This window comes from Trachinotus anak, unplaced genomic scaffold (genome assembly GCF_046630095.1).
Source record: "Trachinotus anak isolate AG129_WGS33_773 ecotype Australia unplaced genomic scaffold, CSIRO_AGI_Tana_v1 ptg000013l, whole genome shotgun sequence".
Classification (NCBI taxonomy): Eukaryota; Metazoa; Chordata; class Actinopteri; order Carangiformes; family Carangidae; genus Trachinotus; species Trachinotus anak.
The window spans coordinates 5,988,853-6,008,317 of NW_027273864.1; the positions used below are offsets into that span (position 1 = coordinate 5,988,853).

Genomic DNA, 19,465 nt, shown 5'->3' on the forward strand with positions numbered 1-19,465 from the left:
ACGCCATAATTGAAAGACTTAGACTTAGACATCATTTGCACATGCAGAAAGAAAAACCCTCAAACTGTCGTCTAATTATAAAAAAAGTCTTGTCATTTGGATAAAATCAGGCCACTCTCCCTCTTCCTTTCCCTCTCTCTTTTGTGTTCCTTGTCTTGTGTGTGCCTGATACCCACTACCTCTCATCAGCTCAGCTTCTGTTTTCCTCCACAGTGCCATCTTCTCTCAACTGGACCGGGCAACGCATACCACCTTGTCTACATCCATAAAGGAGATGAGTGGAAAACAGCTTTTAATACTCACTATAGGCCAGTTTAACTATCTGGTAATGTTGTTTGGTTCAACTAAGGGTCCTGCTGTGTTCCGTGTTCATGTCCTCCGTGACATGATCTGATAGTTTCATCTTCGTCTACCTGGACGACAATCTGATTTACTCCCAGACTCCCTCAGAACATGAGCAGCTCGTACTCCAGCAGGTGCAGTTTACCGCCATGACAGACCAATCGTAATCAGTTGTAACACTTCTTGGGTTTTGCTAACTTCTATCGGAGGTTCATGGAGAAATAGAACAGTATCACTACCCCACTTCCATGTCCTCTCCCTTCCGGTGAACGCCTGAGGCTGAAACAGCTTTCAGTGAGCTCAAGTGCTGCTTTGCCTCAGCTGCTGTCCTCATCCAGCCTGATCCTGCCCATCAGTTCGATTGGAGGTGAATGCCTCGGACAGATGGATCAGGAGGAGTCATGTCACCGATTGGAGGGGACTGAGCAACCCTTCGTCGTGCGGACAGACCACAAAAAGCTAAATTCAAAGATTGGAGCAAATCCCAGCTGACACTGGCTCAGGGTTAGGGTTAGGTGGGGGTGAGCGAGAGTGGGGTACACTCTGCCTATCACAGGGCTATCACATATAGAGACAAACAACCATTCACGCCCAATTCACCTGCATGTGCTTGGACTGTGGGAGTACCCAGAGGAAACCCACACAGCCACGAGACAGGAAGGCCCCAGCTGCCACCATTGTTTTTCCAAGGCTGTTCATTTTCTTCCCGAGCCCAAACGTCCCTCAGCTAGGGAGACCGTGGCCCTCCGTGTGGACCATGTTTCCCTCTCTCTTTTTGTGTGTCTTGTGTGTGTGTGATTGCAGGAGTGGAGACAGGTGTGCAGGAGATCAGGCCAGCAGCTGCTCATCATCACCACCTGCTTTGCCATAAATACCTCGTTCCAACACTCTGCCAAATATCAGACTCTGTTATACAGTCAGTCATGTTCTCTAGCATTAGCCTTGTGCTAATACTTATCTCTCTCTTCCTGCAGCATTCGTTGCTCTGAGTCCACTGTCTCCCTTCTGCCTCGCTTCAGTCCCTCACTGGATCCACTCTGCCTCCCCATTCTCTGGACTCATTCTGCCCCCCCCCCCCCCCCCCCCCCCCCCCCCCCCGCCCCACTCCTCATTCTCAGTTCCCCACTGGTCATCCATTCTGCTCAGCTCATTCCCTGCCTCTGCTACCAAAGTGTTAATAAATAATGCTTGGTTCAAACCCATGTCTCCTGTCTCTGTGCACTTGGGTTCCTAGACTAACATGAACAATTCTCTAATATTCATACAGTTCATAGGCACTGTCTAATTAAAGTGAGTGTGTGTGAGTCAGAGGTACATTGTGTGTACTTCCAATTCAAAAGTGTATGTGTGCATGTAGTTTGGTGAGGCTTTTATTGACCCATTAGCATTTATTTAAATCTCGGGAGAGCATGAGGTAAGGCTGAAGTTCACATATTACCAAGACTTGATTTTTTTTTTACTATAATTCAAGTCCTGTCCACAGAATATGCTGGCCTCCAGACCTCTCAGCTGTGCGATGGGCTTGGTGAGTAACTCTTCTTTACTGCCTACTGATTTAGAATACAACAAGCAGCTCTAAATGTGACAAGAGGTCTGTTGTTGTGCTGAATGAACTGTACTTATGGCTCACATTTTTTTCTTTTCTGGCCTCCCATTGCAGCGGTTTTCAACCACCCATGGCATGTTCTCACAAGCTACATTTCAACTTTATGTTCTTCCAGCTGAAAGTCAAATCAATACAGTTTAAGCGGCAACCTCAAAAGAGTCTCTTTCATTTAGCCAGTTTTGAGGGGTTCGAATAAATAAACATTAATTGTATTTGCAAAGAGCACAGTCACTTTCTAATTTATTTCTGACTTCATGTTGTCAGACGTATTCGATCCACAGCCCTGAAGAATTAGTATGTGTCAGGTTTTGCTTAGCCAGATAGCAGCAGCTCAGACAGACACTCTCCCATGTGCCTCTTCAATGTGGCCTAACAATCCATTATCATCATCATCATAAGGTTGCCTCCTCAGCTGCAGGATGCACATACACAATCCCACTCAACAGCGGTATCACCGCATCCACACACAATTGCTGTAATTGCACCTTTATTAGTCTCCCATTCACACTTATTACAACCTGGCGCAAAGAGCAGGTCACATCTCTGGAAATGGCCTCTAAAAGCATGGGCCTGTTATAAACAGGGCCCTTCAGTGCCATTAGACTGAGTGGCTGGGGGAACCAGACAGGCCCCATGCTGCCAACATGGGGAGGAAAGTCAATTAATATACTTCGTTCGAGTGTAGTAAACTTGCAGAAAGGCTATAACCAGATGAATACTGGTCACGTTTAGTGGTTTAGATGGATATTTTAGTATGGATATAAATAAAATTCAAATGTTGTCAGTGCTTTAGTGTCAGGACAGAGACACCTGCTTACATTTATAAAGAACCAGAGGTAGATTGGTGGAGGAGACATTACACAACACTGTGGCAGAAAAGGGGAAAACCTGCCATCATTTAGCTCAGTGAATGTGTTAAAGATGTAAACAAGCAGATGTCACACTATTTCCTGCAACTTAACAATGGCAAAACAGAATTTCTGCTTTTTGATGGTGAACCTCTCACAGCAAATATGTTTGTATTTAGCTGCTGTGGCCCTAGAAAAAAAAATACACAACAGAATTCATTGTTGATTTTGACCATATTTTCCTGAGCTATGTCCTCAACATGATAAAAACCACCTTCATCTGACCATGCAACGAGACTAAAACACTGCTTCCTCTGTGAGGCTGTACTGAGTACTGTACTCCTAACATGCTGATGTTCAGCAGGTATGATGTTAACTCTGTTCACATCTTAGTTCAGCGTGTTAGCATGCTGCCATTTGCTAATTGGCTGGTGAGAGTATCATTAGCATGACATGTATTTGGCCATAATGCAAAGTGTTGGACAGTTGAAATTGGACAGTGGACAGTGCTCGATGTAAAGTCAGGGACATAAATTCCATGAAACCTGATTGTCTGATATTGTGGAGACATTTGACATAAAATCAAAAATGTCAACGTCATGGTGGTGTTAGGGGAGATGTGGGCACAGTAGGTATCTGTACAAAATTTCATGAAAACCCATCTAATAACTCTTCTAATAAAAGAGTAGAGTGGTTCCCAACCTGTGGGCCAACAAATCATTTGCAAAACAGTCCAATTTTGGTGAAAAAATGTAATAAAAACAAATGTTTTAAAAAGAAATGATCTTTAAAGACATTTTTAAAAAATTAAAAAATATTGTTATTATTAAAATAAAAAGTGCTCTGAGATCACATTATGTGGCCTATGTTATGGGGTAGGATGTGGGCCACCAATATTTTGGAGATTTCCAAGTGGGCCAGGAGGTGGAGAAGGTTGGGAACCACTGATCTACACTCGTCTACCTAAGAAAGTTTTTAGCTGACAAGAGCAGACTAATTTGATCAGGTTACACCTCAAATCTCTGAAGATGTTACAATATTAATGATATATTACGATGTGTACATTGTGGCTGTGAAGCCCTACATGACCTGGCTCTGCAGGACGTCCCTGACCTGCTGATCAAATATGGTCATCTGGCAGAGGCCTTCTGATTACATACAAAGCTGGTGAAGCTGCTTGTGTTTTTTAATGGTCTATTTTTCTTGCGAGCTAGGTAGCTGCAGGAATACTTTTCTAGACTGTCTCAGATGCTGATTTGTCTGACAGACCAAGATACATGTCTTGGAAATGTAAGTGTTTCTGTGTGAGTCAAATACACTGTCTCTGCTTTGCGTACAGATCTTCTAACATCTGTCCTGATTTCCCCTGTCACACTTACAGCCAACACTTTTTTTTGCCAAACATAAATGTCACCACTTCATGTAACAGATAATATCTTGAATGAATTTCTCAACTCGGCACATTTGACAGGAGTGGAAGCTGATCTGATAGGAAATGGCACAAATACACTGACTAAATCAAAGCAGTCTTCCACTTGCTGTGTCTCTTTCTCTGAGATGATGCCATTCTTACAGAGAAGTGGAAATTCAAATAGCAGCCACCTGAGGCCGCAGCCCGCTGAGCGTACCGCCCCCACACTGAGCTTCATAAAAATCCACTCCTCGAACTCACTGGAGCCTGGACATCAGAATAATTCAATCTCTGCCTTTTTCCCAGCTGACCATTTCAGAACATTACACAGTATTTCTCACTGTCCCCACTTTGCAAAGCGGTTCTTGTGAAGCCTGTCTGGAGGCCTCCTGTGGTGGAGCCTCCCTGCTGTCTCCATTTTTAGGTGCGCTTGGTATTCTTGAAGTTGCAGGGGAAATAAATGTTTTCACCCCCCACTTCCCCCCAGACTTTTCTAGTCTGCCAACACACAGAAGAGCGTCCCACCCACCTACTGCTGGTGTTTGCCATTTTGTCAGAGCAGCTCAGAATGTTTGGCCCTGCTGTGTGCCAAGAAAATGTAATTTGACATTGGCACCAGCCCCCACCTGATCCAGTAACAGAGACACTAACAAACCTTTGTAGAGAGAATCAGTTTCTCACCTCAACACTGAGTTTCAAAGCTACTATCTTCACACAGCCTATTCTAGATCACTCTGATAAAAGCTTCTTTTTTTTTCTCCCCTGAGAAACGAGACACGTGGGAGTCAGGCTCATGTCTGTGGTTTTTGAAGAGGCGTGATAAATGTGTCGCAGGTTAAACCGAGCAGCAGCATTAGACACCAGCATAAGACACTGGCATTTGGAAAGCAAAGAAAAAAAAGATGCCCATGTCATCTCGAACTCATTTCACAAGCATTCACGGGCAGCGTGCTCTGAAGTCCTCTCCCAGAGACACAAAATTAGACCAGCGAGGGTTCATCCTGCGGACAGTGCTGGATGGAGATGAAGGAGGTCATGATGTCTGTGTGTGCTTTTTCAGGCGATTCAAGGCATATAAGGAGGCGTGCAGAATGTGTCACAGCCTGCATTCACTCGCAGGAGCAGGAGGACTCGGCCTGCATCCTGATTTCTGGGCAGGCTATAAGCATGTTTGGTCTGGCTTGGAAACTAAACAGTACCCTCTATTGGATGACACGGAGATTGCGTGTGTCAGAGAGGACATGACTGCTGGTGAACTGTGAACTTTCAATCCTGTTAATATTTTGAAATCTCAGAACTGATGCACTTCAAGAGCAACTCCTGTGTTATAATGACTTTCTTAAGACTTGATGTACTTCTTCTTTTAATCCTGTCAAAGTCACAGACCGTGTCCGACGCTCAAGCGCCGCCACTTAACATGATGACTCGAGACAATTAGTGTGATTTGTTATGCGGCTGCTGCTGACCACACTTCCACTTAAAAGTTCTTCTCTTGAGGCAGGTGGTGATGCATGAAACCCAAGTTATAACTTGATGCAGCAGCCTAGTGGGATTTAAGTGAAGTCCAGAGGCCCCCAGGAGTCCAGGGTTGGGGGCTCCGGGGAGCAGTTGCAAGCGAAATGAGAGAGAGTTTAATTTCATAGTGATTTTACTGACTAGTTTGATCAAAGACTTCACTTTAGTCATTGAAGCTATCACTCCAGCAGCACTACATAGGCTATTATAATTCCCTACCTTCTAACAACAGATGTAGCAATTACAGGATGCATACAGGATAATACAATTTACAGGATGTGCAGATTTTCCAAAATAAATGTGGGTAAAAACACCAACATCTTCAAGTTTCAACAATTTTCAAAAGTAGTTCTCCTGCGATTTGAAGATACATCCCTGCAGTGTGGGTTTCTGTCTTTTTCAGTCGAATTTTATTAGATTTTTTTTTTAGGGAGGCCAGAGGCAGATTTTCTCATTGCGGCTCTGACAGCAGCCTGGTGTATTTACCTATCTAAAATTTTATCCCCTGCTGATACAGTCCTGCTCCCCTAAGGCTGCAGGCGCAGAAGAAAGCACAGATTTAATTCAGCCCAAAAGCCCAAAGCAAATTCAAAGCAAAGTGCAGTTATGACACATGAACTAAGGAGTAACTGTGATACAATATAAACTGTTTTTATAGCAAGTGTTGAAGAGTCAAGTGGACATTTCTTCAGGCTACTGATGCCTCTAAAAAAAAAAAATGTGTGAAAGCTTGAAGTCACCATCCTCCTCTGTCTATATCGTCTGCTGTTCATAAAGCTGGTGTCAGATTAAAAATCATTTGGTGTCAAGCTGCTTTTAATATCCCTCCTGACCTGGCATTTGTTTCCCTGGAGACGAGTCTTCAAAGCCCTTAAACACCACCGCCTGGATTAATGCAGTCCGCTTCTTATTTCCTCTGAGAGCCTGGGCAAATTTCAGCAGTCTAACAGCGGCAGTGACAGATGGTGATGTAAACTGACCAACAGGAACACCTCTTTGAGCTCTGATGTGCATAGAGACACGAAAAGTCATCTTTATTTAATGAGCAATGCTTCGCTCCTCTGTGTATTTTGATTGTGACCAAAACCACAGAACAGATTTTTTTTAGCTGCCCCTTAAAAATCTCATATAGGTTTCCTTCATTATTTTTCACACCTTTCCTTTGCCCTTTTATGTGACACAGGGAGGGATATGACAGCAGTTGTGCTCAGGGGTTCATTACTTGCAATATTAAGGAGCAACTACTCAAAGACACTGAGAGAAAACCCTTTTTAAATACAGATAAAGCCTGTGCATGAACCGAATTTCACTGCATGAGGTTTTTGTGGCACCATTTCTACCTGGGGAAGTAGTGTGCTTGTGGGGATCAAAGCTGATAGGAATATTTTACAAATTACATGATGATTAATATGGGCCATAACCTGTCAAACACTGGTGTAACTAATACCATTAAAATGGCTGCATTTCATTAATGCTATGCTGCTGCCGGGGTTCAGGTTTTGTGCGGGGTTGATTTACATTAGAGCAGAGATTTTCAAAGTGGGAGGAGGGCCTCACTAGGGGGGCTCCAAACTGTTTCAGGGGAGGCTCAGTGAATGGAAGAGAAAAATATTACAAGTCACATTAGTTATCAAAAGCGTATCACATAAATTAGTCTAAATGTGTGCAATTGGGTAAAAGAGAGGGAATTTTTACTGTTTTAGACAGAATCTAATAAAAGCTTCAGGACAAAGCTTTTCTGTGTATTTGGTTTAGTCTCAAATTATGTCAAACAGCAGTATTAGGCTATCTTGGCTCAATTGTTGAGTGTCTATGGGATCAAATAACATAATCATGATCCTACAGGCATCCTGGAACTGAGCGAAACAAAGCAAGTAAACTAAGCCGGGGTTTTTCCAAGCTTTGTCTGGAGGGGGTCCACAGTCTCAGACTGCGGCTGAAGAGTATTTTTTGCTTAGGAAGGTTTGTAACTGCACTAAATGACCCAGAAGTATCTAAGCTGCAGCCACGACAAGAGCTGTTCAAATTCTTTAAATGATAAGGAAAGGAGCTTCAGTGCTTCCTATTTTATCTCCTTCAGCATAGGAAACACTGGACCTTCCTTTACAAAAGGAAAGGAGAACATGCTGTCCACAATTCCTTGCTGCAGCAACATTTAAAGTGATGCACCTATGGATGTATTGGACACACCATTATAGTTTAACCCCCACCAACCCACATATATATATATATATATATATATATATGTATATATATATATATATATATATATATATATACATATATATATATATATATATATATATATATATATATATACATATATATATATACATATATATATGTATATATATATATATATATAGATGCAACAGAGAATCTGTTTTATGTTTGTGACATGATCCAGAACTTGTGGAGACCCTCGTCTGAGCTTCAAATCCATAAATATACATTTATTATCTTTCAAATCTGTCCAGATTTCTAGTTAACAATATCATCAAAACAAAATACGATAGACATAAAGGTCCCCATAAATCCCCTAAAATTATGTAAAGTATAAAAAATTAATTTTCGCCACTTAATAAATGTATAAAAATGTCAAAGGCATCCACATCAGGAAACTATATACTTATATCTGAATATAATTTATTCTGACCTCGTGCTTAGTTCCCTATTTTTATTTAATTATTTTAATGGATCAACTTTCTCTGCTTGTGTTCCCCCCCCCCATGTTATCTTATTTCATAATTTCAATCCTGTTTGTTTTTGTGGTTAGGAAAGAAGTATTAAAGATTCCCTCCACGTCACCTTTGTCTTTCCTAAGTCATTACGAATTCTCCTTTACATCTTTCCGTGACCTCATGATATTTCCCATTGAGGTCAAGGAAAAGTGGTTAGGAGAGGAGATTATTTAGACTTTTCAACTGCAGCCTCAGATTTTAAAAACCCCTGAATTAAATACTATTGTTAATGGTATCAGCTACACCTGTACTTTTCCTACTGACAAGTCAAAATATCTATGAGACGTCTTTTCTGCTTCTCAAGATCTTGACACCAATCTGTGAAGAAGCCAAAATACATCAGGGCTACAATTAAGTTAAGGTGTATTCTAAGCATGTCCCTCTTCCATGCTGCACAAAATACTGACCAGGTTTGCATTCATACTGGAATTGTATATCCAAAATCATTATGTCCTACTACAGAACAATTGATTTTTGAATGTACGTGTCCCACAAAGAAAATAGGAGAGTTTCTAACAGCTGTAAAAAATAATTAATTGCAGATGGTGGTAAGACAACTTGAGGAAGGTCATTGAGAACAAAAAATAAAAAAATATAGCAATTTTCAAAAAGCATTTTTGCTTAAGATTTATTACCTGGTTCACTGAAGCCACAGTTTGGTGTCTGTTGATGCAATTATGACATCATTACCTATTAATACAACACAATAAAATGAACTGGCACATACTGTGATCTGTATGAATATGCAGTATGGATTGTTGACACAGCAAGGGCTGTGCTGCTTTTTGAGAAGCTAATCTCCAAATGAAGTAGCTCATGAAACATGTAGTTGCAAAGCAAAAAGACAGCTGCAAAACTTCTGAACAACTACATGGTTGAAACTGAACCTGCATTTTTCATGGTAGACTTGTCATAGCAGGAAAAACACAGGTGTTATTAACAACACGAATGGGTCCCAGTGGCTGTTCCAGTGAGGCAGCCTTGATGGATTAAAACCATAATTAAAAAGTTATTAATTACACCTGTGCTTTGCAAGTCGAAATGTCTGCTGTGAAACTGCTCTGCTGGACCACTGCAGACAAGTACTGTATCAACATGTTCAAAGACGACATTAGAAATGCACACAGTGAACAGAATAAATGAGCTGCTGTCTGCAAGTAAGAAAGCCCACCACGCATAAAAATGTTAACATTTATTGCTGATTCTGAATACCGCATTGAAAGCAAAAGCATTCAGAGTATACACAGAAATTATACAATTATATATGGTTTCACAAAGGCAGTGAACACATACTGTATTACAATCTACAAAAATCTACTTTACAGAAATTTAAAATTCTAAATATCAAAAAGTACAGCTGCAGAAACAGGTGTAGAACTGGAACCAGAAACTGCTCTGGATATCGGTCGGTGAAACAACATGGTGACATCACGATACAAAGAAAGCAGAGGTCATCTTTGTACTTACAGCTGGTTTTGGAAACTACAACTGGCAGACAGAACAAAAACATACTCCAAAATAAGTTGTTGAATTGAAATGATCATATAAATTATGGTGGTTTTATGCATCCAAAATATATCATTTTACAGAGGACGCCTCTACAAGGTAGCATGTCATAGTATTGTTCAGTGGGATTGGTAGTGTATCTTAGCAAAAATATGGCTAAAATAAAATAAAGACACAATGGAAAGAAATAGTCTCCCATCTCACAAGGATGGAGATGTAAATTTTAAAATGATACATGTTAATCAACAGCCTGGTGGAGCTTGGTGGGGTTACAACATAGCAGTGGTGGGGTGTTTCGTTCAGCTCATTGCCTGACTAATGAGTGAGCTTCAGTCAGGAACAGAAATGGTGGTAGTAGCTCGTATTTGAACAATGGCTGGAACGGCTCTGCTCTGGCCCTGGTAGTGTGGTCCACTGGGCTTAAAGGGTACAAAACCTAGACCACCAATGACCAGTGTCCAAATGTTTGGAGAGAGTGGCATAAGAAAAGAACCAGATCACCACAGCACTCAACAACCCCAGAGACTGCAAAAAAGAAAAAGAGGAAAACAAACAGCCAACAAACTCAAGGCTGTTGAAACCAACCCCATTTAAGGGAAACTTAAAAATACAGGATCAATAAAATATTCCAGTTAAAAAGAAAAAAAAAAAAAATCAAATGAAAATTTATCTGTATGCCCACATCAATGCCAAGTAGCCATTTTGGAGGAGTGTCCAAAAGCGGGACGAGGCGTTCATCTTGTGCACGAGGTGCAGTTATCCTCAATCCCAGTGACAGTCAAGCTGGATTCAAGGACAAGCTGGTTTATGGTCACACATGGCTGCAGGGGGGCCTTCAGTCTAGTCCTGCTCCATAGGCTCCTCAGTGGCCCCAGTGTTCAAGATGGCACTTTCCATGGCGCCCTCTGTAGGAGGTTCAGTTGTACTGCTGGAGGGAGCAAGAGCTACGTCTTCTCTGGCCACTTCTGCACTATCCTCTATGCTACAGCTGCTGCCACTGCTGCTACTACTGCTGCTGACTGGGTCACTGTTGCTCTCCTCACTGTCCCTGCTGGTCTCGGGGCTCTCCAAGACGCCTGCAGGCGCCTGCTGCTCTGTCTGATCCATGTCGCTGCCCTCCTCCTGGGAGCCACACGGCACCTCTCTCTCAGCCTGCTCCGCCTCTGGAACTGAGCCTGCACACACCTCAGCCTGTGTGCTGCTTGTTGGTTCTGTAGAGGAAAAAGTGGAAAGAAGTTAAAATACACAGAGTTTTAAGTGTTTTAGGGCATTTACTCTGATCCTTACAGACAGGTGAATGACTGGTGTGTTTGTCCTCTTAACAGGAAGGAAACTTCTCACACTACTAAATTTGTCATTCAACAAAACTTGTCACATTCACTCAGATTATCTTACAAAATTGATTCGTTTCACTTCATTACAGCAGAGAAGCCTGAAGATTAAATTTACCTTAGAGAAGTTTTGTAATACACCTCTTTACATCTAACGTCTCAGTATGACGACCGCTCACATTAGGCTTTAATATTTCTACGTGGCTAATTTTTGCAGATTCACTCAATACAATATCAGTTGAAACTGGTCAACCATATTAATGTAAAAGCAAATCACATCAAACACTGAAAGCACTGGTTGAAATGAACCTTCCCTAAACTTCAGCTAGGAGCTCTGAGGCCCTGTTCAGACCTGGTATTAACATGCGTCTTCACTGATCCCATCACAAGTGGACAGCTCTCAGTACATCTGTTCACACCTGGCTTTAATGGGCATCTCAACATGCAACCCCAGTGACCACTTGTGATTGGATCTCACTTCCTCGCCTCATATGCAAATATGCAGGTATGTGTTGTTTTTTATCCAGTGTGACAGACAGGTCTGTTGTCAATGTGCCTCTGTATTTGTGTGTGAGTGAGAGAGAGCAAGCGTGTAAAAGAGAGAGAGCGCGCTCAGTGAATCAGTGCTCACAGCTCTACAGTGAAATGGTAAAATATTTTCGGTTCATTAGGAAACTGTGACAGGACTAATAAGACTATGGCAGAGGACGTCAGTAGACGGTCCTTCTCTGTGGCCAGGATGCATTTGCATTCACACTGCTAAAACTGTGTGGCCACATGTGGCCCAGACCTGCCCTCCGAATGTGGTCTGAGTGACTGGATCACAAATGCATCCTGGGTGCTTTCACACCTGTACTTGGAGCTGTCCACTTGTGATCGGATCACTCACACTCAACACCTTGTCTATGTGAAATGTTACCACAACAATCTGATAACTTACACCTGGACTACAATGTGTGAAATTGAGGATGTAGTTGAAAACCATTGCGGAACCATTGTAAACTACATCCTCATCCTTTATCCATTTGCTTCTCTCCTGCTCTCTGTGCTTACATATACAGTATTCTAATACAGATGACTTTGCAATAAAGCTGTTCTCATTTACATGTTTTTCTGTTTCTTTTGTCAGACAACGGAACAAGTGTGTCACGTAAGCAGTAGTTATGTAGTAGCAGTAGTGGTAGTAGTAGGCTGTACACACCAGAAGCACATTTCTCTGCTCTTTTTTAAAATCACATGTAGAGCTGCTCTTTATAATAACCTCATGAATTTACAATGTTGAGCTTTTAATGTGTTCCTGGATAGGTGTGGTGCCGCTTTTTGCAATAATGAGGTTAAAAGGACCATCGCCTTGTGTGATGATCTGCCAGGAGTGGCTTCTCTCCTGCCTGCGTGCCTGTCTGCTCGCTCTCTGTTTAGACACTCAGATTTGTTTACTTGTTATTCAAAGGTGCAGGAATGCCGTAACAGATCTTTCCAACCCACAAATATGCAGATCTACTTTTATCTTTAACTGTACACATTCCTGTCTACCCTGGTTTTCTGGAGATGTTTCTGTTACTACTATATACACTGTACTACATTTGAGCACTTCTGCTTTGATTTGTCAGCATTTGACAACTGCTTTGAGAGATACCCCCCCAAGGATCTACCACCGAAAATAACTGGGTCCATGTCCCTGTAATCTTTGTCTACCTGTGCACTGTATTTGGTTCAGCATGACCAAATAATATGGAGCCAGTGCAACTAGAGTATTGCTCCGTTTTTTTAATCTACCTGTGTTAATGCAACTTTTCGAGACTGTGTAGCTTCACGGAAGATTATTTCACCTCAGCACTGCACAGTCCAACAACCAATTACAGACAACACATGTTTTTTTTTTTAAAAAAAACCCTGCCTTGGTCTTCAGGGGCAGCAGCACTGCTTGAAGCTTCATTCTCCTTGCAGTACGCGACCTTCTCCTCCTCCTCCTCCTCTTCCTCTTGGACCATGGCTTCTGCCTCCTTTGAGAGGCAGGTGGCATGTGAAGGCCTCAGTGTGTCAACATCCTGGTCTTCCTCTTCATCCTCCTCATCCTCTTCTTCCTCGTCATCCTTGCTGAACTTAAGTCTCTTCACCTCCTGCTGGTCAGCTTCCATGTCCTCTTCTGCGTCTGGGTGTTTGTTCTTCAACGAGCTCCCCAGGGAGCTTCCCGACGCCGAAACCTCACTGACAAAGAAAGAAGAAACAGCAGATACAGATGTGATTCCAATGGGTTTATTTGTGTTGAACACAAATATCAGATTTGCTGAAGAGTTGTGGTTTAACATACCTGGAGTCTTTGTCGCCTTCTTGCTCTGTGTTGAGGTCTTTGTTGTCTGTGCTGTCTGGCAGACCATTAGCTGCTAGTGAGTTGGCCAGAGACACCTTCGGCCGATTCAGCGGCCGAGGAGTTCCTGGACCGTTCACTTTCCTAATAGACATCCAAGACAAATACCACAGGAAAGAAAAAACGCATTTTTATAAAATAATAAAAATATTATCCAATATCATTAACTTATAAATTATAGAAACAAGGACCAAATCTGTCCGCAACACAACCTCTCTGTAAAGGCAGATGTGTTCCCAGGAAGCATAACTCCATTCATTCTATTGATGGCACTGCATCCATTTTTCCTGCGCAAGTAGTGTTTAGAAAAACAAAAAGAGAACTTTGAATCCAGTAGAAATGATATTTTACATATTCCATATTAAAGTTATTTAGTTATCTTCAAAAGTGCTTCATTCTATCGTGACACTTACTCTGAGGTTGGATGTACACAGCTTACCACCATTACATTCTAGAGGGAAACAAGAATTGCCAAATGAGTGACAGAAGGTGTTAAGTAAATGACATAAGAAAGGAGGAAAAAAAACATAATCTACACTGCTTAGACATACCTTCTCCACCCCCCGAAGAAACTTATCTGTTCCTGTGTAGTTCCTCTTCGGTTCTGTGAGCAGCTCGCACAAGCGCTGGATTGTGAATGGGATTCTATAAAGAAAGGTGCAGCAGAAATGTGTCATTCAGGTGATCTTCTATTTTTTAAAAATGCACTGACAATCTGTTTTAACTTTTATTTGGTCAAAAGTAAATGGTAGGACCTACAGCAACAGGAAGCTCCACCCATAGTGTGTGAAGGAATGTTACTGATCTGCTGCAGTCAGACTCCACAATCTATATCACTCCAGCAGACCTGATTGACTACACATCACCAGACTGTACATCTCTCATGCAGTTCTCACACGTTGCACACACACTCTAATTTATTTTGTATATACTCTTGATTATTTTATTCTAAATTTTTTATATTTTAGTCTTATTCTATGTATATTCTAGGTTTATTTATTAGTTATTTGATGCTATATAAAGAGGTGCGACACCATGATTGACAGCTGCGATTGACTTGCAACTGGTCAGGCAGGTGTATTGGAGGGAAGTTGATACAGTGGCTCCACTTCCTTCTCACTACTGCGCAGACTGATGAATGATGTCACCAGCACGCACAAGATGGCAGCACCCCTATCCGGGATATTTTGGCTTCATTTTTGTAGAGGGATAGACAGTGGAATTAGAGCGTGATATTTGATGATGTCATTGGTAACAAGTGCCGTTTGAAATAAATGAAGGTACCTCTGTTGAAATTGCTCATACAAAAGACTTAACAGTCGACACTGCATTTCCTTTGGTCCGCAAAGTTTGAAACTGATTAGACTGAGTAGTTGTCGAGAAAATCGAAGGACAGACAGATTTTTCCATTTTTCAGTAGAATGTCTGTGTGGCTTACTGGTATGTTTTCCACAAGCAAAACTGATCAGTGAGGAGACATTAATGGAGCCTATCATTCTCTAGATTAACAGTAAACATGTCAGCATTGTTACACCTGAACTGAGAGCCGTTATCCTCTGTGTTCCTTACTTGCAAAACGTGGTTAAGATTTACAGATTATTCACAAGCCCAACCACACCTCCAATCCCTGCTGCCTCTATCTTAAATCTAACGATATTTTTAATTTTCCTGAAAACCAACAAACTGCTTTTGAAGGTGTGTAAGGAACTGAGAAAGGGATCATGTCACTTGTGGATAAGAGGAGAAAGCCAGATCAAAGTCAGTCACCAGTTTACACCTGACAGTAACATGCAAACTGTGGGGAAAATGTATGTTAATGAAAGATGTAAATTCAGGCGAAATAGATTTCAATCCGACTGGAATAGGATTGGACATACCACATCTGGATGTTGCTGCCCGTGATCCCATGATGATGTCACAGACAGCATGATCTCCTAATTGGTGTCTTAAATTAATTTGGGTTTTTTTTTGGCAACAATGCAGGGCATACAGTCTACAAAGAATTTTGGACACTCAAATAAAATGGGGTAAATATACTGCACTACATAGTTAATTTGGAGTGACTCTGGACAAAGCCCAAGGGTCTCATTTATAAAATGGTGCAAAGGATCCCAAACGGCAACTTCCAGAAGTGCCAAAAACTTCTTCAAATGGCCGCTTGTGGCTGGCTCCAAATGCCAGCCCCTTTTAAGATGCCCAACTTTACAGCAGAAACAAACCTGTTTGCAGCCTGGTACAAAAAAAAAGGTTTTCGTCTCTTTAGCTAATTGCCCCTCTGTGGTAACTGTACAGGGGGCTAATTTTTATATAACTCATCCATTTAAATTTCATTAAGGTTTAAACTTCTGCATAATTGAGGGCCTGCCACTGCGAGTGAGAGTATGCTTGCCACTGAAGTCTCGGCTCCACACATGCACCGACTCTTTACCCATTTTTGGATTAGCTGTGAGTTTCACAAAGTCAGGCACTGGCAAGATGACGACAGATGGCGAGCTGCCCATTCTGAGCTTCAAAACCGCTCTTCATAAAACCTATGGGTGACGTCACAGAGGCTACATCCATCCTTATTTCCTCTATGTAGAATCCATACTAAAAGTGTCAGTGCAAACAAAAGCTGAAAATCGCATATGCAAAAAAGTAATCAGACTCCTAAAACTTATAATTACAATCAATTTGAAAATGTGGCACTTTGGCAAGTGTCATGCTTCCCCTTTAACTGTCACTGCAAAGCCCTCATTAACCTGACTGGAGAAGACAGAGTGCGTGCAGCAGCCACTGCAGTGTATTGCCAAAACCAAATTTTGTAATATATGCATAGTATTAGAGGATATTATTAAAGAGTATTGACACACTGCTCTGCAATACTGTAATTCTATTTGATGTTATCTTGGACTTCTACAACCATTAATAATGATTTAATCAGATAGCCTAGTGAACATGGATGACGTGAAAAGGACTAGGTATATTCAGTACTCAGAGATGAAACGGTATAAAAGTTAACATCATGATTATAGTGACCAAAATCATACAGGTATTTGTATTATCTAGGATTATTAAAATGTGCTGAAAATGCTCAACCTGAAATCATTTCACCAAGTGAATGTTTGCATTTAATTGTGATGACTCACTTTCTACAGTCTTCACCATCCCACCATCTGCATCACCAATCCATTTTAGAGGTAGGGGAACTACCTCCAAAATGTTCGTAAGCATGGTGAACATGTACAGGTAAACACATTTTCCTATAAATTTTTTTTTTTTTTTTTTTTTTGGACCTCAGCTTTTGTGTGGGGAGAGGCATAAACCTCTTCCAGTGCCAATTTTGTGTGTATGTAATGGATATAAAGAGACCGTTGTCTTTATAGCACACAGAACGAAAGAGACTACATAACTCAAGCCTCACCTAATAAATACAGATTATAAGGATGTCACCAATGTGGCTAGAGCTTGCAAATTAAGGACACCGTGAAAAACCTTAAAAAAACAGCACAACTGTCACAAATACAACAAAGTAGTTGTAGAAGCAAATATATAGAATTTTGTAATCATAATACACGATGAAAACTCCTTAACAATTATATTGTAGACTACAGATGTCTGTGTAGCAAATAGAGCGAGCTATCCATTGAGTGTGTGAATGTACTATGTTATTTGGGCACCTACCCATTGTATCCCTTCACAATCTTCAGAATTCTCTCCTTCATATCTTCAAATGGAATTGACTCCACGTTGGGATTTGCAGGACCTCTTTGCTCAGGCGCCGAGGCCCTGAAGTCATCCATCACCTTCTCCAATTTAAACAGGAAGTAGTTCTTAAATTGAGACCACTGAACCCTAGAAAAAAATGGTAAGCACATAAGGTTCAACACATTTAAAGTAAGCAAGAATATTAGAATACAGGAAAAACGGGGACATGAAAAATCTGAGAAAAGCATATGTGCTTAGATGCAACACCAAACATTATTTTAAAAAAGAGCAATGAAAATACTGTTCCACTAGCATTATTACCGACATATTAAGAAAAAAAGCTACTTCAGTTAATGATATATACAAATATTCATAGAGCATTCAACTATGAAGGTATAAAAATATTTAAAATCACTTTGAATTTGTCTACCAGATGAAATAAAACGTGTTTATTTGTTAGCATGTGTATGTGTATTGTAGTAGTAAGAATAGTAGTAGTACTAAGGAGGGCATTTTATCAGGCCCTGCAACGTTCACTTACATTGTCTCTCCTGTCTTGGCAACATGACATAGAAACTGTTCCAGAAGAGGACATGCCTCCTTCTTTGCTTTCTTGTCAAAATCTGGGAAGAGAAAATAAACAACGGGGTGAATAAACACAGATCTGTTGATCAGAGATCAACAGGCTTTGATGTGATCTAGGTTAACCAACAGTTTGGATAACTGTGCTGTAAAACCTTGATGTTCTGAGTACCTGCAGTGGTGACCTGCTTTAACCAACTAAACGAGGATTGTTAGCAGGTCTCTGATAAGACTTGGGCAGAAGACAACTAACACTGTGTCATTAACGTTAGCTATTTACATAACATAGCGGGCTAGTGTTGCTAAAAATCTAGCTAGGTCGCTTGCTAGCTAACTATAACTAGCTTCAGGTCAGCACACTGTCTAGCATGTCAGGTTAGCCGCAACAGCATAGCCGGCACACAGTCTACCAAGAGCCGGTGACAGTAACCAATTACTTAATCTCAGCCAAAGATATAAGTCATAAGACTGTCAAATACCGAGAACAAAGACATAAATGTAGGGAAGAGGGAACAGCGAAAACTATCATCTTTTGGTTAGGTTTCTTGCCTGGCTAACGTATTGAACAGACAGCAAACCATTTCCGTGAAACCGCTTGTAATGTTAGCGTTCGCTAACGGTAGCTAGCTAACTAGCTAGCGATACTAGCCTGTAAGCTAAAATCCGTTTAATTTTTATCATATAACAATTACGGAAGCACACGTATAACACATGCTCTCAATGAACACAAAAACTATCAAAATAAACTAAAGTAACCTCGGAGCGCCTCTTGAAGCGAGTCAATTTCCATCACGTCGTTGCCCTCTGTCAGTCCTGTGGATGTAAAAAGTAGACTGGTGGCTAGCTGCTGCTGCTAAGCTACGATCTCACAGGCAAAGAGGAGGGAGTATTTTAATATGGCGCCGTGAGGTCACTGCCTGTTCAGCAGCAGACAAGGCACAGCAGTGGGAAGAGCAACAGAACTACTCATGAAACGAGTCATTTCAAAAATAAAATAAGATAATCGCAACCAAATAAAACTAAATAAATGAAATGACACAACAATAAATAGATATGAATAGTCGTGAAATTTAAATAGATTAAATATAACCACATACTGTTCTTTGTATAAAATATAGTACAGGAAGATGAATGTGTAAGTATTTTACATATAAATGTGTATAGGAATGTTAACAATTTGTACACTACTGAGCTACCTCCTACCTGCCTACCTGATAATATTAATTAGTTTTAATCCAGTAAACACACACACACACACACACACACAGTATATTTATGGGAAGTGAACAATTTTATCTTATCCACTGCATCCTTCACAAATTCCTTTCTTCTTTACTATCTGTATCCAGCCAATTTATATAATAGGTTTAGAAAATCCTCAGTGATTTAGTATTACTTATTTACTTTCTATTACTGTGTATTTTCAAAGGTATTTTATGGATTCAAGAACTGAAACTGGGCTATAGGAACACACCTTTAGGAACATAATAAGGGGACTTTGTACCAGCCTGTCAGCCACTGGTGGACC

The 19,465-nt window shown here is 41.0% G+C and overlaps 1 protein-coding gene across 1 annotated transcript; it reads right to left on the minus strand.

Moving 5' to 3' along the window:
* Positions 1–9,640: 9,640 nt before the first annotated feature.
* On the minus strand, positions 9,641–18,850 carry ppp4r2b (protein phosphatase 4, regulatory subunit 2b). Its single transcript, XM_071494467.1, has 9 exons — positions 18,694–18,850; positions 17,897–17,978; positions 17,332–17,502; positions 14,220–14,313; positions 14,082–14,119; positions 13,881–13,955; positions 13,612–13,752; positions 13,198–13,508; positions 9,641–11,180 (listed from the first exon to the last, which is right to left on the minus strand). The coding sequence occupies exons 1-9, from the start codon at positions 18,725–18,727 to the stop codon at positions 10,810–10,812; spliced, it is 1,317 nt and encodes a 438-aa protein (XP_071350568.1). The 5' UTR covers positions 18,728–18,850; the 3' UTR covers positions 9,641–10,809.
* Between the last annotated feature and the right edge of the window lie 615 nt (positions 18,851–19,465).

What these genes read in the sequence shown, in the direction of transcription:
- ppp4r2b (XM_071494467.1), bottom strand. Translation starts at nt 18,727, where the DNA reads ATGGAAATTGACTCGCTTCAAGAGGCGCTCCGAG. An exon ending in TTCTTCGGGGGGTGGAGAAG is followed by an intron (nt 14,120 to 14,219) that starts GTATGTCTAAGC and finishes GTTTCCCTCTAG; the next exon opens with AATGTAATGGTGGTAAGCTG. An exon ending in TGCTGCCCCTGAAGACCAAG is followed by an intron (nt 11,181 to 13,197) that starts GCAGGGTTTTTT and finishes TTTCCTCTACAG; the next exon opens with AACCAACAAGCAGCACACAG.